The 25,296-nt window shown below is 46.3% G+C and overlaps 2 protein-coding genes across 2 annotated transcripts in view; both read left to right on the forward strand.

Moving 5' to 3' along the window:
• The first annotated feature begins 4,731 nt into the window (after window positions 1–4,731).
• Window positions 4,732–21,549, forward strand: LOC119099951 (intraflagellar transport protein 74 homolog). The gene is made up of 11 exons (XM_037223053.1): window positions 4,732–4,808; window positions 8,266–8,393; window positions 8,888–9,125; window positions 9,465–9,661; window positions 9,846–10,022; window positions 10,646–10,771; window positions 11,223–11,360; window positions 11,842–11,987; window positions 17,118–17,274; window positions 17,418–17,534; window positions 18,516–21,549. The coding sequence occupies exons 2-11, from the start codon at window positions 8,274–8,276 to the stop codon at window positions 18,717–18,719; spliced, it is 1,620 nt and encodes a 539-aa protein (XP_037078948.1). The 5' UTR covers window positions 4,732–4,808; window positions 8,266–8,273; the 3' UTR covers window positions 18,720–21,549.
• Window positions 21,550–21,561: 12 nt separating this feature from the next.
• tsu (40S ribosomal protein S12 homolog tsunagi) overlaps window positions 21,562–25,296 on the forward strand; it is a 42,739-nt gene continuing 39,004 nt past the window's right edge. Inside the window, exons 1-2 of the mRNA XM_037223054.1 lie at window positions 21,562–21,728; window positions 24,605–24,748. Coding sequence (XP_037078949.1) covers window positions 21,668–21,728; window positions 24,605–24,748 — 205 coding nt within the window. The 5' untranslated portion in view covers window positions 21,562–21,667. The remainder of the gene's footprint in view (window positions 21,729–24,604; window positions 24,749–25,296) is intronic.

Genomic DNA, 25,296 nt, shown 5'->3' on the forward strand with positions numbered 1-25,296 from the left:
CTCCCGTCAGTACAATGTTGCAGGCAATGCAAATTGATTTTGGCAACGTTGCAAATTGAGATGGCTCTTCAGTGGCCATGCGATTATAGTTATTTACACATACTCGATGTTTATCAATGAGCTCGCCAACGCAGGGGCGCAGCTAGTCTTAGCAATGTGGGGGAGAGACACATGGTTGACAAAGGCCCTCTTTGTGAAGGCGCTCCCCCCCCCAAAAAAGGCATCGAACTGGCCCACTCGATTTTGAGTGCACGACTTTCCTCGTTCTATTTCAATATTCATCTTGAATTGAAACGGAAGTCAGAAGCCACTGAAAGACGCAGTTCTGGTCATACTTTGAATGAGATTATTTGTGTTGACATGGCCAACCTCTGATCGTCTGGGAATGTTGAGCCTTTGCTCAGAATCGAGGAGTGGAACAATGACATTACAGTTTTGACTTTCTGCGCCCGCAATTCTTGGAACAAAGCCCGGACGCCCGACGCTGCAGTCTCCTTGGGCCACGCGGCGTTCGACCGCGGCCAACATGAAACGGGGGCCAATGGCCAGACGAATACGACGTTTTTGAAAGGAGAACCTCAGAACGACTTAGGTTGTCGATTTGTACGCTTAGGGGATCATCCAAAAACATGCTTCACCTGTGGATTTTTTTTATTTACAAGAGACATAGATTAACGGAACGGAGAGGATTAGCACTGAATCGCGAACCGGTGCTGGACTCAAATGGTGGAACTAGATAAGTGAAGATAAGATCTTTATTTTCGTGCTTCTGTCGCCGTTGAGTGGACAATACCGGAATCATGCGGTTCAAATATAAACAAGCGCAGCCTAATTTTTGAACAGCTCCAAGTGGTTTTGAAAAAAGTTCGGGAGCATTATTCTCCGACGGCGGTTCTCACGCGTCACGCGTCCGTTGCCCGAGGTTAAATTTAACAGCCAACGCCACTTGAGTTGATGGGCGCTGCATCTCGGTCATCGGTGCCCTTGTGTGTAAGATTACGAGCATATTCACTCAAAACTAGAGGGGAGAATACTAGGAGCACATTCTTTTTCCGGTCAGGGACTAAGGGGGCCATTCCGTTGCAGCGTGGGATGCCTGCCGCGGTAATGCCGGCGATAAAGGAGCGATATCCCTTGGCCGATACTAGAGCTCCAAGAGAGACCAACCATACATTAGTCTTCTGCCTGACGCCAGAGGCCCCCTGACCTGAGCATTTGGCCCCGGATCGGCGCAAGAGCCCTCATGGACACAACAAAAGAAACCTCATTGTCGCAGGTGGTCAAATCATTGGCCCGGAGCCTTTGACAACATACAGTTCGACGGCCCTAGGCTGAAATAGGGTTCGGCCCCGTTTGGTACTGGGGACTCTGACACCGTTTGGTACCGGGGGCCCTGACTGACACCGGGGTTGGTACTATGAGCCCTGACTGACACCGTTTGGTACTGTGGGCCCTAACTAACCCCGTTTGGTACTGGGGGCCCTGACTGACACCGTGGTTTTCCATTGTCTCATGGAGTACCCTCATCATAAGTTATTATATCTCCCTTCATTGTCAGAGGACCCCGACCGACGCAAGAGACACCCTGGCTTTCGGGGTCCTATCCCTGTCCCTGTTCGGCAAACGTTTCCCTGGCCGACTCAGGGCTTGTAGCCGATACAAAACCCTCTGTTAGGCACGGCGGGTCCGTGACCGACAAAAAGACTCTCACTGACCCAGGGGTTCCCAATTGTCGACCGATGCTAACCGAGGGTTCCAGCCTCGTCCCTGCTTGGGGAATGGGCTTTCAGGGCTCAGACCGACATGGAGCCGGCTATTCAGTGTTGGTGATCTTTGGCCCAAATAAAAGCCCTCAGTGTCCCAGGGGCCCTCAATCAGTGCAAGAGGCCCTTTGGCGGATTTTTGAGGGCCTGACCCTACGGGCCGGGGTCCTAAATGTGACCTACAGATTGCCGTCCGTACCCTTCATTCAGGCACTTGGTCGTCGATCCCGAGAGGTCCTTCGAGCTCCTCTGTGTGTCCCTTGAACACTGTCCTGGCCGAATGCGGGCTCCTTGCAAATACAAGACCCTTGTTATGCAGTGTGGTGCCATGACTGACAAACGGGCCCTTATTGACGACGCCCCAGCTGGTGTAAATCCTGGGCTCCTGCTATGCCTCTGCTGTGAAATTGGCCCTCTGCCCCATATCTGACGCTAGAGTAATCTGGTGGCGAGTCCGTCGTGTGTCACAGTCGTTAAACCCGCACCACAGCGGGGTGTTTCGCAAAACAGGAAGGGGGTGGGGGTGGAAGAGGGGCTGAGAGGAAAAACCTAGCCCGAAATATACTGAAGGCATCTTCCTTCCTGCTTTAATATGTTCCCCGCTCTGTCTCGGGTAGAAGATGTTGTCGTTGAGCATCATAGTCACTTCGTTTGGAATTTGTCGTCGTAAAACAATGTTTCGGTAATTGACTTAGGGTCGATGTTACGTTGCTTCAGACGTTGTTGGAAGTGTATGGCCTCGGGAGAAAAGAGTGTAGTTAATGTGCGACCCTATCAAAGGCTGCCATATAAACCTCCGGCTGGTAGCTGCAAGTCGGGGTGCATGTTACAACTCAGCATGCATGTTAGACATGCTCGGCACGGCTAGTGCTGTTTTGCCGGTTGCTGGACAATTATCGCTATCACTTAAGCTGGCTGCTGTTGATCACCAGGTTTTTGGCAAGTGCAACTGCTCCATGAAATATTCACGTCGAAGTGAAGGCTGACACATTTCAAAGGTTCTTTTCAACGTAGACGACTTATGAAGTGGTCATGTCTTTAGGTGGTAATGTTCTACCGCTTGGTTTTCGATTTCCCATAAGATGCCGCGGTAAGATAATGCAAGTTACTGCATTTTGTGGAACCTGGAGCATCACGGTATAGTGCCAGAACACTCAGACAATAGCACAAGACTAGGTCGGAGTCAACGAGACGTTTTATGTTGTAATTGAAAACATGCAGCATGTAGGAAGAACAGAAGACACTCAAGTGAACAGAGTACGAACGTGAAGCTTCTCACACGTGACTAGCTCGGTCATCTCCACTCAACTGAACACGACACCTTTGTTTGCGCCTTCTTTGTCCTTTTACTTGTGAAATAATTAGATGAAATCTTCATTAAAACTGATATATTTTTGAAGCTCCCATCTTTAAAGTCCTGTTAGCAATTTGCCTCCAGAAGATTGAGGGGCCAAACTGGCAGTTGGGAAGGGTAGCAAACTGGACATTTGGAGAGGGGGCAGTGGCCCACTCAAAAGAATACAAATCGATTCCCGTGTGCACTCTCCTGTAAAAGTGCACTCGTATGCAAAACAGCCTAAGGTTTCGTTTCCTTTTCAGTTTGGAGGGGGCTCCAGACTCCCCTCACTCCACCACCCAACATGGGCTCTAGTCCCTCAATTCTGAGAAAAAATTGGGCCACATCCGCGGATAAACTCGTTCGTTCGTGTAATTTTGGGGGCAGGCCCCATGACTATTTCCCATTCAGTTACCCCTCTCTCCCAACTCATCCTGCGGAGCTACGCCTCTGAAAGCATCTTTGAGTCATGTTCCAGCATTTTTTATAGGTGCGTTCAGTGCTGCAATGACGCCCTCGTATGCCTATTCTACGTCAGGCAAGAGGACCTCGACCAACGCAAGTGACTTCCTGACAGTCAGAGTGCAGTCCTGTTCGTCTTCAGCAAAACGTGCATCGGGTCAACCAAGAGCTCCTTGACGACACAGGCTCCCCAATTAAAGGGAATGTTCCACATCTATACAGCTGAAATAGCCATCTTGAAGATCATTCGGTGAGTTCACGGCCCTGCCCTTCTTGAGACCTAAACCGCTCTAGTTTTGACCTACACGCCCGCGAAGATGGGGATACTTTTTCGAGTAGAGTATTTCAGGGTCACCTTAGCACTTATGACTTGATGATAACGTCATGCAAATCCAGCCATTCTACAAGCCTTGCAGCGAACAAGACCAATAAGGGTATAACCGCTGAGTTGTTCACATCTGGAGTTCGTGAGCACGATTTCCTGAGAGTCCCGAAGGCCACTTAGGGTGTAGCGGGGATATGTTCCCGGTGCCCCCCCCCCCCCCAACCCCCATCAGCTGGCTGCGCCCCTTGATGTGCAGGTATGTACGACACTGAATGCTAGTCATGGACTTGCGCTCAGTGGAGATCAGATTCCAATGTGAATAATGGCGTCTGCGTATCAAAACAACCGCAAGTTGATGCTGGTTTGGTTTACAAATGTGATGTGTTTTACTGATGGGCTGAATAGTCTAGATTCCGGCACAAACTTTTGATTTATAACTATATGTGGGCGATTTATTTCACCTGTTTCCTGTAAGATGAAACCCTGGGGTTATCTTATTTGCAACGTTCATTCTTTACATCTCATCCGTGCATTTGGTGACTTAAGTAGGCACGCCGGTTATCAACTTCGTTAAGTCGGCGGTGAATATTTTTATATTGGTAGCAATGATTCGATGGGCGGTGAAATGTTCATTGAATAAACCTTTTACCACCGATTGGTTTGGAACCGAAACCAAAGTTTGGTTGAAACTCATGCAGTTGGTAGGGGTGTCCGTTTTGGTTATGTTGAGATTTTTGGTGATCGGTTGATGAGGAGCCATTTTTCAACACAATTTGCGTAACAACAGCCACCGAGTGGGACAAAACGTGTTGCCTAGCAACATGACAGCTGATTAATGGTGTCAAAAAAGGCGCAGTTGTCGTGTCGTTCGGAGATGCACCTGGTCGAGGTTTTTTGTGATATTCCTGTGATAAACGCAGCGGTAAGTGCCATTGTATGCAGGTGAATTAGATTATAGCGTCAGGTGATCGCGGCGCGTACTGGTGTGGATCGCTGTGCTTTTTACCAGGGTTATGGCACTGGTAGTGGTTGTGACATGTGCTCCGTCAAATGCAGCTTCCGTTTTCGCCTATGAGGCTATGAGGCTATTATATTCGGCGAATGAGGCTATTGTGGTGGTCGAATGATGCTTTCAGTTGTCATGTGCAAAGATCCTTGCAGTTCTAGGATGTTCATACATCGTAGACCACATTGCATGCGGAAGCCCAACTCATGCTCGGCTTGTATCAGTCTGACTGTGGTGGTACCTCCGTGGAGCTTGGGTGGGGGGGGGGGGGGGGGAGGGAAGGTAAGGCTAGTGTATAGGTGTTCCTTGCCATGTTCAACTTTTGGAATGATATCACAGCCTGTATTAAGCGGGTTGACCGCTGTGCACTCCTTCCCCAACCCTTAATCCACCACAAGCGGTTGAATCTGACAGCAGAATATCCGCAACCTCGTTGAGTCGGGGCTGAATCGATTTCTTTGAACAATTCAATCGCAGTTGGCATTGTATCGACTCTTCTGGGTGCAGAAGCCGACGAGTCGACTCAGATCGAAATTAAAGTAACATGTCCGTTCCGGCGTATGTCACACTTACGGGTATATGCATACATGCATATAAGGGGGCGGGGGGGAAGCCAGGGGCTGCAGCCAGAATTTTCGACAGGATGGTCTGCCGCGTTTTGTTATGGGGAATATGATATCTACATACGAGCGAGTCCCACACACAATGACAGTGCCTACGCACCGTTCATTGTTTGTAGTACGTAAGCACTACGAACACACTAGCTGACTCCACAAACGACAGTGGGTACAGCGGCTAAAGTGTCGATGAGCTGTCGATGTTAGGTGCTTAGGTCCTTGTCTATCCACTAGTGTTGTTGCTAGATTACGAGTGTTTGACTTTATATGTCGCTGTCCATAGTAGTGTGCATGAGATATAAACCTAAAATAGCTGTTTTGATCACCAAATTACAGAAGTATATTCAGAAGTACCGCGGTGGAAACCTGCGCTCGAACCTGACGCAGTTGACGCTTGCTCCCACCCCGTGCGCATATGGGGCTCCAATTCCCATGCCCCCCTTCCCCTGCCAGGCAGCTGCGCCATGGCCCGAAGCCATGCCCGATGCTTTTGGATTATATTCGACAGCATCCTTATGACGAGGGATGCTTTAAATAGGCTTCAAAATTGGCATCCTCTGCTTTCCGAGGCGTTGCTCCGTCTTAGTATATATATTTCCTGACATAAGCTTGTGACACGTTTCGCAACTAACGACGGCTATATCGTCAGACAAAAAACATACGTGCAAGTTACAATATAATGGTATCATACACCCACACAACACTTACAAAATGAAAATACCACACAAGCGCATGCAATAACATTACCCAACCCTAGACATACACATTTGTCTCATTTCAACGCAATTGTCAATGGATATGATGAAGTCATGTCATTTAGCGCTGAATAATGTTTTTGTGTTGATGCATAATGTTTTTAATGATAACGATAAGTAATGTTTGTCTAATGAATAGAGACAAAGGTTCCCAAATCAAGTGAGGAATGTTTACTGCCTCCGATACTAACTTTGGAGACAAAAACCGCAGCGTCATATGTTAATTGCTGTTCTCGTATGGTGAAGGTTCAGGTTTTGCAAAAAAATTTCCCCTGGATAGATTTTCCTGAATGCTACTGAATGCGACTGTGCAAGTTCCTAAGTGTGGAACTCATGCATGATGCCCCAAACGAGGCACAACAAAACTCGTACACAAAAATGGATCAAGGTAATCTATCTTCATGTTTGAAGAAGGAACCTACTGAGGAGAAGTTCACCAGAATAATCTTATCATGTAAAACATTTTTAACTAAATTTTGATGAGAGACTGATCAACTCATCGTCTCTCGATTGATCAATTGGACGATCACTCGATCATGCTTAGTCAACGTACGGTAAAACAAAATACTTCTTGAGTTTCGGTACATCAAAAGGCCTCAAAGATGCCTAGAATAGAAGAGCCTCTGAGTGAATAAATGAACGATCGGCAAGGGACGACCGTTATTTCGGAAATGCCTCTTTAAGCATTCTATTGCAACGTGAAAAAGCCACTAAGTGGAGCTGAGATGGTAAGCGTTAATGATAACCGTCCATACGGTATTAAGCTTCCTCGAATCTGTAATATCGCTGAAAAAAATCGTTCTCGGCCCGGTTAAAGTAGGCTTTCTGTGCACCGAAGTACAAAGACGATCACGCTGTGGACGAGGACTTCCAGAAAGGGATTTTTTTCATCTGAACCCGCCTACGTCGTTAGTCTAGTGTTTGGATGCCTTCTCTTTTAGAAATCAATTATTGCGGCAGGGTGAGACCTATTCTTAAAAAGAAGAAGGCAATCGTCAACATAAGTACGCTGAAAGACGGGAGAGAACTCGGTTGGACGGGAACTAAGCCGGAACTTGTCATAATGACACGTTTAAGTGTAAGCGAACGGAGCACCCAACGACAGACCCACACTATCCCTTTCTGCCTGTTTATATAACTTGCCATTGAAAATGAAGAACGAATTCGTCACAGCAAGCTCAAGGAGTGACCTGAAACATATATTGGTTATTTCTATCGCGGCAGTGCATGTCGAGAACAAGGTGCTCACACAAATGTGGAATGTCTCTTGCAAAGGAACGCTAATAAATAAGCCAAATGCGTCAAAACCAGCCATGAATATAAAACTATCTATTTGCACGGCTGCCACGACATTCGCAACTTCGTACGAAGTCCTTTTAATGTACTCGTGTCCTGTGAGAGAGTTTAGTACAGTAATTGGTCTGAAGTGGAAAATGTCTTGCAAAACCCGATCCTTACGTGGTCATTTATTCACATGTGACACTCCAGCTTTGGTTTGCCATTCTGGAATGTTAGGCAGAGCCTATCCCTTGCTCGACTGAGAATCTTCCATTCTTTATGCATTGTAGATATATATATATATATATATATATATATAATATATATATGTATGTATATATTTGTATATATGTATATATACATATATATATATGTATATATATATATATTTATATATGCATGTATACATATACACATATGCGCCATATGCATACTGATATGGCGCATAAGGGGCAAACGTAACATTTCCTCAGAAATCCCGTAAATTTGGACGAAATGCCTGTGAAATCGCCCAGCATCTAGTGTAAACCACTGGCTGAAAGCAAGAGCGGGGGCAAAATCTGTGAAAACCCAGTGCTCTGTAAGTCGAAGTCGGAATTGATTCCAAAGGGAGGTCAAGCATACGTTTGCCGTGAACGCGTTACAAGGAGTGTGTATAGCATGAAGTACATGATGTGACCCTCACAGCTGGCTGGTTTTGCTGACAGAGTGCGCTGCTGGCAGGCCGGGAGATGGCGCAGCGTCCAACCACTCAGGCTCGCCAGGGCACCGCCGCTGCCCGAGTCGCGACTGCCGGCCAGCGGCTGGCCACTGGTGCCCAGCGAGCAGGAGGAGGCGGATTCGGCGGAGGGGTATGAGCTCAGCTGGCTAACACGTGCGATCCGAAAGTGTTGCACATGTTGGTTTGAACTTTCGAACCTGACTACACATGTTTGCAATGTCTAAATGAGACGGAACGCTACGGGACGTGGCCCCTTTACGTTCGTTCTCCTCGCATAGACATGACAGTGTTCTGGACAGAATTTCATCTTTGTAAAGTTGTAGCTTCCTGCGATTCACTGCCGTGCTCCGTCGGCGGCAGTCATTCCAGCGCTAGCGTGTTGTGAAATGTACAAACCAATGCTCCTCACCTGCCTTCACAGATTCTGTTGATACGTGGCAATGGGAAAGTATGCTTGAAAGTGGATGGAAATAATGTAATTTACTCACATTCATTACACGCAGACATTCCCCGTCGATTGCAGCAAAGCTACGATTCGTCCCTCGCTTCTAACGCCCTCAACGTCCTGCGTGCCGTCCGTGGCGTCGCCCGTGATGTGACGTGAGTGACGAGACGGGCCCTCAGGCGGACCCGGACCGGCCAATGACGCGCGGAGGCCTGGGCCTCAAAACGGGCGCCACGGGCGGCCGCAACCGCGCCGTCATGGACAAATCCTACTTCCTGGGCGTGCTGCGCACCAAGATCGCCGAAATGAGCTCCGAGATCCGCCGCATGTCCGCCGAGTCGGATAAGATGGGCAAAGACCAGGACGCCTTCGTCATCTATGACACGCGCGCCAAAGAGAAGGCCAACGAGCTGAGCGGTAAGTCCGCTCTAGGGGCTGAGGACGGATGCTGTTCCGGAGCTTGAGGTGAACGCCACGTCAAGTCCCCGAGAGACGTTCGGATGTATTTGATTTTTGCCTCGTGTTATCACTGTATCGTGGCGCCTGGTATGCTTCTCCCATAGCATTTACGATGCATGATGTTGCAGTAGTTAACAGGTCTAATAAGCGTTCCCCTCGCCACGTCCTTTTTGCCGACATGCTTTTCGAGCAACACTTAGGGGCACGTGATCGGCGCCGCTCAATGAACGCTGAGAGCCGTACTGGTATCGGCGTTGGAGGGTAACTGACCTCCGCACGTGCCGACCGGCCGTGTAGGGATTCAGGCAGAGCTGGCCGACTATAACACGCTGGTGGAGATAATGAACATGGATTCGGAAAAACGGGCCGTCGACGAGCAGATGGCAGCCATGAAGGAGAAGAACGAGCACGACCGGAAGAAGGTGGACGGCCTCTACCTCACCCGCAAGCAGAAGGAGGCGGATATCGCCGAAACGGAGAAAGGCATAGCTGAGGTGCGGCAATCACTCTGATGAGTGAGACTTCTTAAGGTCCGATATCCACATTTGTTTAGCTTCCGTGCATAGCGCATTGAGTTGTGTTTTGAACTGGTTTGTGCCTCGACTTGGACAGAGTTAGGTCGCCTTGCACTATCGCTGAATGATGACCTCCCACGTCTGCGCATCCGCCCGCTGGCAGGCACAAGCGACCATCGACAAAGTCTTCAACGCCATGTCTCAAGCGATGAAAGGAAAGTTTGAAGCACTCAAAAAGAAAACGGCAGATGCTGAGAGTGTTATACAGGAAGTCGCCAAACAAATGGACGAAGAAGAGATCAAAATAAAGAAGAACATGGAAGTTATCAACGCGTCATCAGTACGTCAGCTGTTTGGTTCCTCACACGATCGCCGCATTAGCTTTGCTAAAGAAGGGTGCGGATGCAGCCTGTACCTCTTTTTCATGTGGGACGGTGATAAAAAAGAGGGGATAAAAATCTGATAAAATATCTGTTCCTTACCCGTCATGGCTACTCCAGATCAGGTGACCAATAAATGTTGATTCTCTAGTCGTCAGACAGTGCCGTTATTATCGATGCTATTTAGCAATGTTCATACAACGAACCATACGCGGGTTAACAAAAGCGAACATGTCGTACTGCTCTGTGTGTGCTTTGCATATGCCACCCTCACATATTTGTATAGGTGGATCCTACGGCAGCGGTCTGTTTTTTTCCATCAAAGCAAGTAAGGTCTCACGCTCCTATTTTTTTAGCATTATGACGTCGGAGGCTGCATGCTAACAATTATCTCCTTCAGTGTACCAGGATGCCCTGGTTAAATGACGTTATCACTTTGGAAGCATTGGTTATATTGTCAATGCGTTGCAAACTGTGAAATGTCCACGATCGTGATGTGAAGCGCGGCTTGAGACATCGAGTGCTGACGCAATAGCCATTGTTCCCACGTTTACGCAATTCTAGTGACCACTGACCCTTGCAGATGAAAAAAGAAGCTTACCAGCTATACAACAAACTGGAGGAGCTGGAATCAAAGAAGGAGGAACTGCAGGAACAAGTCAACAGGCAGGAAACTCCGGACCAGGAGAGGGAGAGACTCCTGGCGGAGGTCAGCACACAATGCATGTTGACCCTGCTGTCGTTTAAGGCCACGCCTACACATTCTTGGGCGCGGCCTAAAGTTACCTTGCGTTTTGAATACTGCATGACGATGCTGGATATCACGACTCCCCTCCCCCCCGCCCCAAAGGAAAATAGGCATTATTCGAACTGCCAGACTTATTTCAGAAGCCATTGTCGGACTTCTGAGGACCGCCGTTAGGGCTAATCCGGGAGCTGCTTCTAACTCTTCCAAATGCGTCTTACATGTACTTTACTCGCAGAACTGACAAAGTAAGATTAAACCATTTCGTGAACTCATGAGCTCCCTGATGCTGAAGCGGTATCCAGGAGCTGTTCAGGAAGGCGTTGCAAGTGACAGTGTTTCATAAGCCAGCTGTCTCAGTGATCACCACGGCGCTAGGTCGTATGGTATTCGGCTGTCACACATATCTTTCCAGGTTAAAGAGAACACTGAAGCCATTGACACCATGGAGCGCAAAGTTGCGGCCATTTGCGAGGAGATCTCCGACGCCAATGACCAGCTGGACGACGCAGAAGACGAGGACGAGGACCCGCTCAAGGCGGAGCAGCGGCGTGTAAGAGGCGTGGGTGGACTGCTAGGTGCGGCAGGGGAGACACGAATCCAAGGACCGGCGATGGGCGGTGGGCTTTTTTCTTGTGCTGCGGGAGTTGCGTTCCCGGCGTTTCTGAATTTGGGGCCTTTGTTGCTAATCGCCCGCACAGACAAGTCCCAAAGAGTGCCAGTCACGAGTGTTATACATATATTGGTATTTTTGTTATTACGAGAAAAATGCTGGTATTTTAGCATTTGTCTGTGAGAAGTGTCATAATCTCCCGCTGCGTTACTCGTATTTTATCAATTTTGAATACTGATTGCAACGTGAACAACTTAAACATGCCTTAAAGCAAAGTATGATGCAACTGTTCATGTGCAAAACAAAGAGCAAAAAAGTGTTTTTCTTGGTAGATTTAATTCAGAAATGAAGATGAACACTGCATGGTCTGTTCTTCAGTGTCATCACCACTAATCTATATTTGACCTCACTGCTGCTTAAGGACTCTGTGGACACGGAAAAGCTAATCAGTCAAATCGGAGAGGCTAAGTCTGACGAAGAACGCAAGGTTCTGGAGACGGAGGTGGAAATCGTGAAGCTCCTGCAGAATATCAGTAATGGACTGAAAACAGACAGTGATAACGCTGCGTAAGTTTTCCTACTGAAGTAGGCTTTGTGACGGCTGCAGTGTTTTGCAGGACACCAGCTTGCCTCATCCATCCCAACACTGGGTGCGTGAAACCAGTGCTCCGGCAGCACGTGCGTTTCTTTTTGCGACGGCGCCTAATCGCATGGGCATATGCTCGTAAAACTCGTGCTGGCTGAGTTTTGAACGATATGAACCTTGCCCGCATTTCTAAACCTTTCCAAACAGCCCAAATCCCACAGCGACTGGAGCAAACAGCGGACCTATTCCCTTGAGGTCCTGTCTAGCTGTGGACGTCAGGTGCGTAGTATCCACTAAGGTGATGTGGCAAAACACGCTATCATCTTACCTTTATTCCCTATCATATGCTATGGGTGAACCTGCGTCCCTTCGTTTTAGCGTTAAGGGGAACGTTTCACATGGAGATATTGAAGCAAGCATCATACATGATGAAATAGGATCATTTATAACTTTTTTAAGTGGAAAAGACTCCTAGAAAATTTTCCTGTTTAGTAAATAGGCTCCTTGATACGTCATAATTTAAATACGTCATCATACTTGGAACAACAGTGGGTGGCCGTTAATGGCCGTTAATGGCCGTTAACATCCAATAAATGGCCGTTTTGTCTTTAAATTGTACCCAAGAACGCCGGATATGATCGACCTGGGACTTTTATTTTTTATTGGCCTAGATCGCCGCATGGCTAATGACAAGATTTGAATGACGTTATTATGGCGTCATGGATGCCCGGGTGACTTTGAAATAGCCTCTCCGAAATAGTGTGCACATCTTCGCTGGCGAAAAAAGAACGGCGCTCCCCGGAATGTTATCACAATGAAGACGCGGCGGCAAACCAGCGTTTTTTTTTATCATGCTAGCACTTTTCCTTCACGTGCTGACGTTTTTTTTTAGGCGCGTAACATCGCAATATCACACTGCCGTGATGCGCGTCGTGTAACTCGAAAGTTACGCAAAATCCCGCTCAAAAGACGGTGATTTTCGGAATCGGCGTGTTGAGAAGACCCTGCACACCAAATTTGGAGGCAATTGGGACGCCCCGCACTATCAGACTGGAATGTTACGCTTCTCGTAACTCGGAAGTTACGCAAAATCCCACCCCAAATATAGTGATTTTCGGAATCAGTGCATTCAGATGGCCCTGCGCACCAAATTTGGGGGCAATTGAGACGCCTCACAATGTAAAACTGACGCGACGTGTAACTTGGAAGTTACGCAAAATCCCGCCGCAGACAGTGATTTTCGAAATCAGCGTATCGAGAAGGCCATGCACATCAAATTTCGAGGTAACCGTGATGCCCTGAAATATTAAAATGGCGACTGCATACCAAGCTGCAGCTAGATTGACGGACGTGGATAGAGTGGCGTTTTTATTTGACGTAAAATTTGTCGTCTCTTTACGATTGTGGTGCAGTGCCGCCCTAGAAATTGTCTCACAAAGAGCTTTATAATACTTAAACAGCTTCATTGTCTGCTTTTTCGTAACAGAGTTTCGTTGCCGTTTTTTTACCAAATGGCCTGCAACATCCCGTGACTTAAATTGAAGAAAAAAGGAGCGTCAGTGGCGTTCTTTGTTATAACGTCGGACAATGGTAAAGGTTTCGCTGAAACCGTTATTCTTACACTGAGCGTTAGATGTTACATAAAATTCTCGACAAATTGTAATAAAAGGCCTCGACAACCCGGGAGAGCTCTAGCACCCGCAAAGAACAGTCGTGCCGCTTTGTAACCAGCACCAAACTAAAAAAGCACTATAATTCTCACAAGGATAAGGGTCATGCCCTGGTTGCGACAGTTCGCGTGCTGAACGTCAATATTATTATTTTTCAGTCACATGAACGATGACTTATGACTTGTAATGAAGAAGTCAGTGGTCAGTAACAGCTGTTACCCACTTGATTCATCAAGGGTGGGCGGCAGGAGTCGTTTTAGCTTGACATTTGACACTGACCTCGCGACTGTTTTTGGCAGCTCGATGTTACCCTGCATTTTACCAAATGTTCACACCCAAACTAATTCAACAATTGCACAATGACGCACGGTCAAACCAATTCACCAACTACATAACAGCAATTCAAACACGACAGCAAAACTTAAAATTGCTTAGATTTGCTATCTGCAAAAGCACAAACAGTTTCATAGACCTTCATCGCAACTGTATGATCTTGCGTGGCACAGAAAATACTATTTTCACCAGAATGTGTGAAATTGTTCGCCTTACCCTGCTCAGGTCTGAATGAACATGCTAGGGAGCCTGGAATAGTTCGTGGCTGTTTCAGAAACTAATACCTTTACCTATACCGCACGTGCCCGCGATTTTTCCGGGACCTGCACTCCATGCAGCCATGCACCGTCCGGGCTATTTCGCCAACTGTGGCCGCCTGAGGGGAAGGGGAGCCTGATATTTTCGATCTCACCTCCCAAGGGGAAAACAACCGAGAGACAACCGGCAGCCCGGGTCGTCCTTACTGGGGAAACGTTCAGCTGACGTCTTGGACGTGACTGATCGCAGGTCGGGCAGCTCCAATCACACCATTTTCATGCAGCGAACTTTGCCCTGTGGATGTAAGGTACTAAACGTCTATCCATGGCGAAAACAGCAGGGACAATGAGGTGAATGCAAGTTTTGTAATGCGCGTGTTCAGCGTATTTCAACGGCACGCACACAATGGTGCGGGAATAGACTTAGGGGGCTGGGAATGAGCATCACTGGTTGTTGAAGCTTCTCAAACTACTTTGCTTATTGTGCCTGCAAGTGCTGCATGCAATCAGGAATAAAAGCAACCTATTAAAAGGGAATTAAAATCACCTCCTTACAATGATGCATACGTGATATTCGTCAAGTAAGCTGCATTTTTGATGAATTTTTGCCCACAGGACTGCTCACTGAGTCAAAGATTCAAGTGATATATTTGCATAATTTATTTGATAACATATTTGAATGTATAATATATTCAAATGATATGTTTCGTGTTTGAATTTTTGACTGTGAGCAAGGTCCGTGGCCGAAAATTTAAAAAAAATGCAACTTACTTAACGAATATCACGCATATAATCATCTTAAGGTCATCTTAATTCCCTTTTCATACTTGCCATACCTTACATTTAGGAAGCACTGTACCGTTTAAGTATAGAAATAAACTATTTGGAAACATCAGTGGTTGCCGTGCGTATGCTCAAGATAGGTTACAAACAATAGCTATCAGTTTCTACCATTTAACTCCCTCCATGGGTAGTTCACAATTCATGTATGATTCAACAAATTGATCGGTTACTTCTGCCAGTGACGGATGCGGAAATGCTTAATAAGATGATCAATTTGATTGTCAATCAAGCTATCCTGTGAAAATGTTGCGCATCGACGCGTCAAAGTCAGTGACCAAAGTAAGATGCATGATGCTGCCCTTTTTACTCCACAGGACCCGCCCGTGTTGCGTTTTTTTTTCTCAAAATAGTGTGCATATGCAAAATAATCTGACGGGACAAAATAAGTTGCATCACTAGAGTCATTTCCAAAAAACAACTTGGAGAAAGATATTCTTCTCCCATCCATATCGCCTGACACCCCTCCTGTCCATTCCTGCGCATGGCTCTGACATATTGTCAACATCGAAGTGTGTCAGCATCCAGACAAGAAAAGCCATAACCGTATGTGTCAACTGCTCACCTCAAAATCGGTGCCCACTGCAGTTCTCACAATGAAATCGCCCGGCTTTGTCTCTGCGACATGCAGTTTTGCTGTTTGCTTATGCGAAGTGTCGCTTCATGCATTTCATTGCTGGAAGCCTTTGGTAACACCTATTAGCATGATATCCTTCTTTCCATAAGTCGCCCAGCCTGTCTCGCCAGGATGACAAGAACGCAAACCCATCACCAATTTTTTGGTAGGTTCCCGCTGGCAGATAACATGCATCACCTATCACCTAAATGCTATCATCCTTGAGGCAGAAGGCTCGTTACTAAAGCTCCCTTCAGTTAGACATCGTCCGAGCACATTCAAAGAGCCGTGGAACGGTTGCCAAACACCAGCGCTAATGGTTCAAAATGTAGGTGACTGCTAAAACCACCAGGTGAGGAGATAAAAAGAACCCCACCCGCACGAAGACAGGGTTTGAGAAAAATAAATAAATCGAATAAGTCTTGGAATGATTTAAGGACGTCCTGTCATGCGTAACTTTGATCGTAGGGCTTTGCAAATGGCATTAAACAAAACACCATGCCGATAGGCTTCAGAAAAATGTCTTAATGTTGGCATGGGTTAAGGTTCAGCCGGGCCAAGGTCATGTCAGTAGACGATCGGGTCACCTGAACGGATGTAATTTGTTATCTTCCGTCTCGCATGATCCTGTAGTAGTTATTGTTTTGGGCTTGTGTTTGTTACACAGATTTATTTCTCACAAATTCGGTTGTGACAGAAATCATTACGGCTCAACACAACCTGACCTCATATGACCTCTGTGGGTGTCCTTGTGTGAGATTGCGGATTGCGATTAACCATAACAAGCAAACATTCAATCAGGTCGATCAACTGCGCCAAATCAATTCAAAACAAGAAGGCAATCTGGAAATTACAGCGTGCAGAGAGAATATCGCTGTGCGGGCGTTTACAGATGCCGTCATAACGTAATGAACTGATCAGTCATCGAACGCTTTATTATTCCATCATGTGTCAAGCTGATCTGCTGGCAGGGAATAAATAAAAATACAAAATAGTTGGACTTACTGTAAACGATCCGGAAGCTGTGTCAGAAATGCGAAGGACGTTAATTTTCGTCCCTGGCGGGGGCTGTTTAAATGAATTTACCGTGCCGACACGGTTCTCATTTTACGTTCTTCAGAAATGGTCACAAAATGCGAATTGGAAAGACAGTTTTGAACCCAACAAACGCAGAACACTGTAAATATACCCATTTTACGCTGTTGTAATGTCAGCATCGTGTACCAAAACGCTGCCACACTGAAGCACATGGAAAAAATTATGTTCGTCGCGAACAAAACTCTAACCGACAATCAAAATGTCCGTCGGGTGAACCAAATCCTACATAAATCACATGCGGCAGCCATCGTCATTTCTACAATTATGATTCACATCGAACTGCCGTTTCGTCCTCAGAGACCAGGGACTTGCTGACAACGAAGATTGGCAACGTCTCAATGACGTGGAGCACCAAGTCTACTCTGAAATGGAATCTTTAAAAAGCAGCATTAAAAGAATGAAGGATGACGCCGCCAAGTTCGCGGATTTAGATGGCTTTAAGAAAGAATGCCAGGTATGTTTCACCAATAGCCGATGTCATCGTTATGTGTCATCATTATCCTCTCTCCGTGCAGCTCGACATGCTACATCACCGGCGTGGTTGCGGCACCTCTAAGGCTCAGAAATTCGTATTGCAGCTGTGGGGTTTGTCGACAGGCTCGACAGGCCGATCTTCATAAGGAGCACGTGGACATGGCTGACAAGTGCAAAAAGGCCAGAGCCGAATACGAGACAGCTGAGAACCAAAACAAAAAGATGCAGTCGGCGTTGAATGTAAGTCTTATGCTTCGCAGGAACAGCTGCAATCTTGTGAAAGGTGGGAACTGTTGAATCGGCACCGTTAAGTAATATCTTAACACTGCGCTAATATTTTCAAAAGTTGGCTTATTTCACCCGTCAAAAGTAAGTTGGTGTGGTCATATCTGTCATCCCGCATTCTCCACCATCCGTGCGACTACTTTTATTCATGACACGCCGAAAGGCAACTTGTCCTCACCTGTCCTATCGTTTTGGTTGGCAATCGTGGCTCAGACTCCACGTCTCAGCGCGGCATCACATCGTGTGCGTCAGGCGAATTGAGTTAGTTAAATATTCCTGACTGCCACAATTTAGTGGGACACGTATTAAGACGCGTTCATGACAACTGAAATAGAGGATCTTATCTCGCTGTCAATTTGCATCACAAAATGGTAAAGGCTGTCTATTAATGAGCCAGTAGTGAACCAGGGACCGTTGCACTTTTTCCACCATTTGAAAGAAATATTAATGGTTTCACAGATGTTCACCGACCGTGGTTTTCAGAGTGTGATCTCAAATTCGCAGCTTACTAAATAATTTCCGAGGACAGTGAGATGCACACAGAATATTTTTGCTGTGCGTGTGGTTGCTGATGCAAGTCCCATAAACGTAATGTAAAATTTTGTTCTTTGTGTCGCCCTGGCCAGCGCTTCTGACGCATCGTTCCGGTTTTCAAGCTTACGTGGCCAATGTTGTCAAAAAGCTTGTTCTTGCTTCCAACAATTATCAACACGGCAAAATGGGTCTAGTGCGGCACTGATTTGCTCGTGCATCACATGCATCGCTGACCTACGGGCCGCACACAAACTACCACCCTACTCTGCACAAATCGCCACGAACACTCGTGCTGCCTGCTGGTGGCCGTGCTGAAGTCGTGTCCACGACCTCAAACGCCCGACATGTGACGCAGCCGCACTACCGGCCCGCCGCTGACCATCTGCCCGCGTGTCCGGGCAGCACGACGAGACGTACTCTAAGCTGGCGTCGCTAGAACGCAAGCTGGCGACGCTGCAGGGCAACAACTTCCAGATGAGTGAAACGGCCGCCGACCGGCGCGCGCTCGGCGAGTACGAGCCCATCCGCGACCAGTCGCTAAAGATCGTCACCGAGCTCAATAAGAAGCTCATTGACATGATCAAGAACAACAAGATCCCCGCATGAGCTGGGGGTCGTGCGGCCTGGTGCTGTCGGAGACCGCCTTTTACGCTGCGTGGCCAAGATGATGAGATGCTAATCTTATGACGTGTCTCGCTTCAACTAGTCCGTACCAAAGCGTGTGACGTGAAGCAACTGCGTTCCTGTTATGCAGGAAAACACGCTGTACTGAATGATGCTGAAAATGTTTTACTGAATCGTCCCATGTCCGTGTTGTCGCACAACAAAATCGCAAAGGCCGCTTGGGTGATGGAGCTGCGCTGCGTGAGCGTGCGGCACATTGCGGATTATTCAGAGAACTCTGTTGACTCCTAGCGAAATTAGCGGACATACAATGTTTTTGGAAGGTGGAATGTACACAACGTGCAGAACACGAACGTAACTGCTATCACGCGTCCACGCTGTATAGTCTTACAAGGTCTGTCGATCTGTTTGTTGTCTCGAAAGCCCCAGCTGACAGCTATTTGCTCGTGTTTCTGCAACACACAGTTGCTGTCAAGCTACAAGTCTTTCGGTTCACAGTCTCAGGTCCTCAGGTTGAGAGACGACAGGCCCTTTGACAACAAAGCTCCTGTGGACAGCTTGTCAGCCAACAGTTTTCCGCCTGCGGGGCGAAGAATTGCTGGCCGGAGGCTTCCCGGCCGACAGATCGCAGCTGATATCGTCTACTAAGCTCACGTGCATTTCATCGCGCTATCGCTGATCACAGGGCGTCTGGTCTCGGTTGCTGTAGTGATTTGTCGCTCTTGAATGCCTAAAAAAACGTAAGTATGAAAGCTGACCTTCCCCATGGACCCTAAGCGGCACAATTTTAAGTATGATCTTTCCGAAGCTAGGCTAACAAAGATTATTTTTCGAAGTTAGTCGCGCAGTTATTACATTACACACCACTAGAGACACCACTCTAGACACACAGGACACCACTAAAACAATGCATGAAATTTAGTCAGCGAATCAAATGGCGGTAAACATTGCACATCACCGGGCCTATTCACCCACACCATTAATACGTGCACTATCTCTTTCATTCCCTCTCACAGAATTTCGACGCCTCACGGAGACATATCAGAGTCAAAGAAACTGTTTTGACATTCGGAGTCGGTCTTTTATATCGAGTTCCCAGTGACTGTCGTGTTCTCTCGTTTGTGCCGTATTCTTGCATGTGCGTAGTGTTGGGATGTGAAGCGTGTTCAGGTGAACAATTTCGGTCGGGTGTGACTGTGTTCACCTGAGGGAGTTTTTTTCATCGCGCAGGTCCTTGTTGAAACGCTCCCGGCTCATTATGTCTGCTTCGCCGATGTATGTAGATGTTTGATTTTGTGGCCAGGGCAGTTATCATGTCATCTTGCAGGGTAAAATCATATCCTTTCCATTTCACCGTTACATACATCGGCGAAAAAAAATGATCAGGGAGCGGCGTAATGAGGACCTATGTGACGTAAAAATAGCCGAGAACACTCCTCTTAGCAAACACTTAAAAAACTTCCACTAGACTGACATTACTCACCCGAGCACGCTCCATATCACAATACCGCGCACATGCAAGGATCCGGCCAGACCTTTGTTTGATTCAAGATGAACTGATTAATTAGTCATGAGTCACATTTTTGATGAGCCTCAACTGATTTGGAGTTCTTGTATAAATATCAAATGCAAGTTATGAATTGCATCGTTGGCTCTCCTTCAAAGAGCTGATCCGAGTCGAACAGATTCAACGTGGGTGCCCAACGAATTGTTCGAAGACTACTTTAAAAAATATAGCACACAATAAGCATAAGTTAGGTGGATTAAAGCCACTCTTCTCTGGCTGTGAATATATGTTTGTCAATTGAAACATAATCAACAGGCAAACATCGAATGTGTGAAAATTCATGCGGAATGGATGTACCCTCCGAGATGAATTCGTAACGGACGAAACCATGGTTTGAATCCGTTCCGAATCATTCAACAAACATCACGAGTCAATCGCGAATCGATCCTAGAAATATCGCAATCCTAGTTGTTGCGAAACATAAATGAAAATAATACACATAATTAAATAAAATCAACTTCAAACTTAATAAATATTTAAATAAACACAGTCCTGAAGATGATAAAATTCAAAGTCACGTGACTGGAAATTTGAAGCAAGAATCCTGAACATCATCACATCCTGGTGACTCATTTGGAAACATTCGTACACCACTGCATAATATGCCCACAACGCTACGCCACGACTAGGCTTCCCTGCTTCTCTTTGGATGGATTATGTCTGGCACGCATCATTGTTGGTGCGGTCGTTTTGTCAACAGTGGGCTTCCATGTTTCAAAGTTATGTGAGCGGATGCAAATTATAGTGAACAAATTGATTATGTTGCTGAAATTATGGTCGTTTGATCTGCGACTTTGTAGTACTCCGGCGCGCTACAAGAACCTTGTTCGACAACAATATTAAGTGCGTTATGCGTATTTGAAAGTCGGTGAAATCAGAAGCTTATGAGTGCCATGACCGCGCGACCAATTCTTCAAAAAACTGCGGGGCGGCCACCCTCTGCTTTTTAGTCCTGAAATAGCTGCAGAGTAAAATATATTGAGATCTTTTTTACCTTTTTCCGTTCATACGAGCAAAAGCTATGTACTTCCTTTACATCTTAAGGCGTTTCAGTCCACGTTTAAAATACATGCGTTGAAAAAGTAACAGTTACACGCAATTCGCAGCTCTACCTCTCCCAATACAAAACGAGCATGTGCTCACCTGACAAAAGCTATCAATGACGTCATGCGACGCCCTGCTCCATTTCACCCAATATCCATGCCTTGGTGTTACCGGCATGAATACAAACGTGGCGATACGCGCGAACTGCGTGTTTGTGTGGAATCGAGTCGGTTCGTGGTGCTGCTTACTACGAGTCCCCTGCGTGTAACGGCGGTGACCGTGGCATTGAGGAGTCGGTCTGGTATAGGTGATCTAAGCTATGGCTGATGTACTTGATCTCGAAGCTCCGGAGGAATTTGAAGTTGATGAAGAGGGCGATCGTAAGTTCATCGTTGGTTTTCGATTCCCGTGCTGTGGCATGCAAATGCAAAGATGCCTGCCCACGCGGGCTAATGGCTGCTGGCTGCCTAGGCTTGGATAATATACTGCATAATGCACACGTAGTGTCGACTATGTTTGGCATAACAGCAATTTACAACGGCTTTAGTGCACACATGCTGTAAATTTGTGGAGTGGAGCTTTGTGTCTTGTACCAATTTCAGCTCATACAAGGCTGATGATTCAGGGAATGTTGCTGTTGCCCTTGTAAATGCAGGCTAAAAGGCCCATCAGATATGTTAACAAACAGTAAAAAGTGGCATTTTCAGCATAATTTGGCCTGGTAAAAGTTTGGTCCACAGGTGTACCAGGCTCCACCCATTGATGGGGTTATGTAAGTTATATAGTGCAACCCAATTATTATTTTGATACTTGGTATGATGTGATTGATGTTGGTGTTGTGCTATAAAATGTAACTGGTCAATGTTGGCAAGGAGTGTGCATCATGTGCATGCAGTGCAGTGTTTGTTTGTGATAAAGTTCAATGTTCTATATAAAATATTTATAAAATTGAAATTTAATCTTCATGTCCAGATTTTTTCTGATGTAGTTCTGTTTATGTTCCTCAGCTTCTTGAAGTCCAGAATCAGTCTTCACTAGGTCCTCAAAACCTGTCACATCCCAATCCAAGACTATGCCTTCTCATGAACCACATGAGTGGGGAGAACAGAACCTGCAGGGCTTTGTCTTTCTATATCTGAAAAAGTGTAAAGCACTGTAAGGGAAGGCTTGGGTGTAGGTATACATCACTACCTAAGGTTAGAAAAAATAATTGTACACCAATTGTCATGTTTAAGGCAGGACATATCACAAATAATCTGAAAACAGGTAGATGCATGCTCCTACCTTCCAATTTTAATATTTACAATAGCGAGTTCCCGAGCTACCTCATGCACCCCCACCGTCTTGACTCCCCAGCGCCGTTTCTGCATTGCCGTTGCGTAATTACAATATTTCTGCCTGTCAACCATAAAAAATGTACGGGACCAAGGTAACGATAATAATGCAATGAAAAACGCTTCTTATCACGTCTAGGTACGTTTATGAAATGGACAGGCCAGAATAGTCCAGAGCATAGCCTAAACTAAACTGGCCTGGCCTAACCTAACCTAACCTAACCTAACCTAACCTAACCTAACCTAACCTAACCTAACCTAACCTAACCTAACCTAACATAACCTAACATACCTAACCTAGCCTAGCCTAACATTGTAACCTAACCTAGCCAAACCTAACCTAACCTAACCTAACCTAACCTAACCTAACCTAACCTAACCTAACCTAACCTAACCTAACCTAACCTAGCCCCCACCCTATCCCCTTCAACCCAGTGTCCCATTGGCATCCATGTTTCATACCATATATATGTGCCATACTAAGAAGTTTTGTTTTGTCACCATATTCTCATTTTGTTTTTCATTCCCACGCAAAAGTGTCATATTTCCCCACCATGTCGACCAATCTACAAACAATATGGAAGACTGCTTGGATACACAAGAAACACATTTTATTGAATTCTTGTTATCCTGGCCTGATGCATTTTTATGGTTCTTGATGCGCAGTAATGTTGTGATCACGCTGTAATGTTGCGATCACGTGTAGAAATGGCGCGGCGCCGGGGTTGTGGTTGCTGCGTGTTTGCGCTCGGATGTTCGCTGTCATAGTTATTTAAGTTCCAAGGTAAGAGCTTAGATGACCTGTTTTACGATTTATTACAATATGTTCTGCCTTAAAAACGACGGTTGATGTACAATGCTCTTTCTTAACATGAGGTAGCAATGTATACCCTGACCAAGGCTTGTGGTACAGCTGTGTTTTAATATGAAGCGTGACTTAGTTATTGACAATGGTCCTGGAGTAGGATCATTGTTCAGACCCGGATATTGGATAATTCTTTCAGTGTTAGAGGGAGGCTTCTAGCAAAATCAGATTTGCATAGAGGAAATTGAGAGATTTTAGTACTTGCTTAGATAGGACAGATCCCTTTTCCTCCAGTATGCACCACTTTTTGTGGTATCTCATGTATGATTCATTGATGAAATGCTCACCATACCCAAAAATGAAGCTTATGATACTGATGGACCCCAGAACTTTATTTTGAATGAAGTACAATCTCCATGAGCACTGTGTTATGTTTGCATGCTGTGTACAATTCATGTGTAAATGGAAGCTGGATCTCCACATTTAGCTATCAAGTGGTTAGTGCAGTTATGACTCCTGGCTTGTTTTTTATGATCTGATGGTAGTGGGTAAGGTGAGATCATTAGGAACACTGGCGGGAGCAGAGGAGTAAGCAGAGGGTGCGGTGTGAAGGAAATTCAAGAACAGTAACATAATCAAAGGAGCAGGGGAAAATTTCCAATGTTGTGGGAATGTAGCATAAGGCCCACAGCCAGTTGGATTAGCAGTGTGTTTTGTGGAATGATACATCAAAACCGATCCTCCCCAACTTCTTGAAGGCTTCTCTTCACTGAAAGACAATCAGGCACAACTGTTGACTTTTAGAGGCACAAGTTGTCTTTCATGGCAAAAGTGCATGTGATAAAGCATGACTACTCAAGAGAAGACAGTGAGACATGTACAAGCTTCTATTTAAAAAATTCTGCCTCATGTTTATGGATGGGAATGCACTGATGAGGCAGAGCATTCCTACTGAATAGACAACTGATAAGATGTGTGTTTTCTCCCGCTTATTACGTGTTGACCCCCAGCAATGTGCAAGACTATCACTGAACATCAGGACGGTGGCACAGCCAAGGTGGCAGCACCTTCCCATCTGTGTCTGACTGCCAACCCTCCCGGGTGTGCCCTGCTTCAGAGGGCATTGTGAAGCTGAAGGAGAAGGCCCGCAAGCGGAAGGGACGTGGCTTTGACGGCGAGCGGGCGGCGCGCGACGACACGCGCCACCGCGACTACGAGGGCGTCGAGGGCGACAACGACGGCGAGCCGGGGCCTTGTCGATGTAAGTCACCGTCGTCGCCGCCGCCGTTCCATGACTTAGGCTTAGGGATCAGGCTTACACGCCTCTAATGTTTGATAGATGCATAGTTATCTGTCACACATTTCTTGTTAAAGTAATGCATGTTGGGCGCCAAATGACCACCGCAGTCGGCGCGCCCGTAAACTCCAATCAACAACAAAGAGTAATGCATGTTGTTAGAGTAATGCATGTGCATAAGTAAAATTTTCTTGCACACAGGCAGTCAAATCGTTATTTGAATGGTTGTAAGGCCCGTAATGAATCTTATCCGGGGAATCAAAATCTGTCTTCTAAGTAATCGAAAAGGGATTGTCGTTCGGTATCAGTTTGGAGTAGGAGGCTAAAACGGTATATTTTGCAGCTCTTGTGCTGCCACAGAGCGGAGCACACTGGAAATTTATTCTCTTCTCTTGGCAAGCACCTTTAAAGGCAAATCCTCGAAATGCAGTTTTCATGTGCTGTTTTAGAGGCACCGACTTCGCCACTGGGAGTTGAGACGAGAACATGTGCTACTGTTCCACTCGTAAGAG

The sequence above is a fragment of the Pollicipes pollicipes genome, unplaced genomic scaffold (genome assembly GCF_011947565.3).
Source record: "Pollicipes pollicipes isolate AB1234 unplaced genomic scaffold, Ppol_2.1 Scaffold_4881;HRSCAF=5763_pilon_pilon_pilon, whole genome shotgun sequence".
Taxonomy (NCBI): Eukaryota; Metazoa; Arthropoda; class Thecostraca; order Pollicipedomorpha; family Pollicipedidae; genus Pollicipes; species Pollicipes pollicipes.

Bases quoted from the DNA above. Each gene is read 5' to 3' on its own strand.
- LOC119099951 (XM_037223053.1), top strand. From the start codon at position 8,274: ATGGCGCAGCGTCCAACCACTCAGGCTCGCCAGGGCACCGCCGCTGCC. The intron at 9,126-9,464 runs GTAAGTCCGCTC...CCGGCCGTGTAG, and splicing joins GAAGGCCAACGAGCTGAGCG to GGATTCAGGCAGAGCTGGCC. The intron at 11,988-17,117 runs GTAAGTTTTCCT...TTTCGTCCTCAG, and splicing joins ACAGACAGTGATAACGCTGC to AGACCAGGGACTTGCTGACA.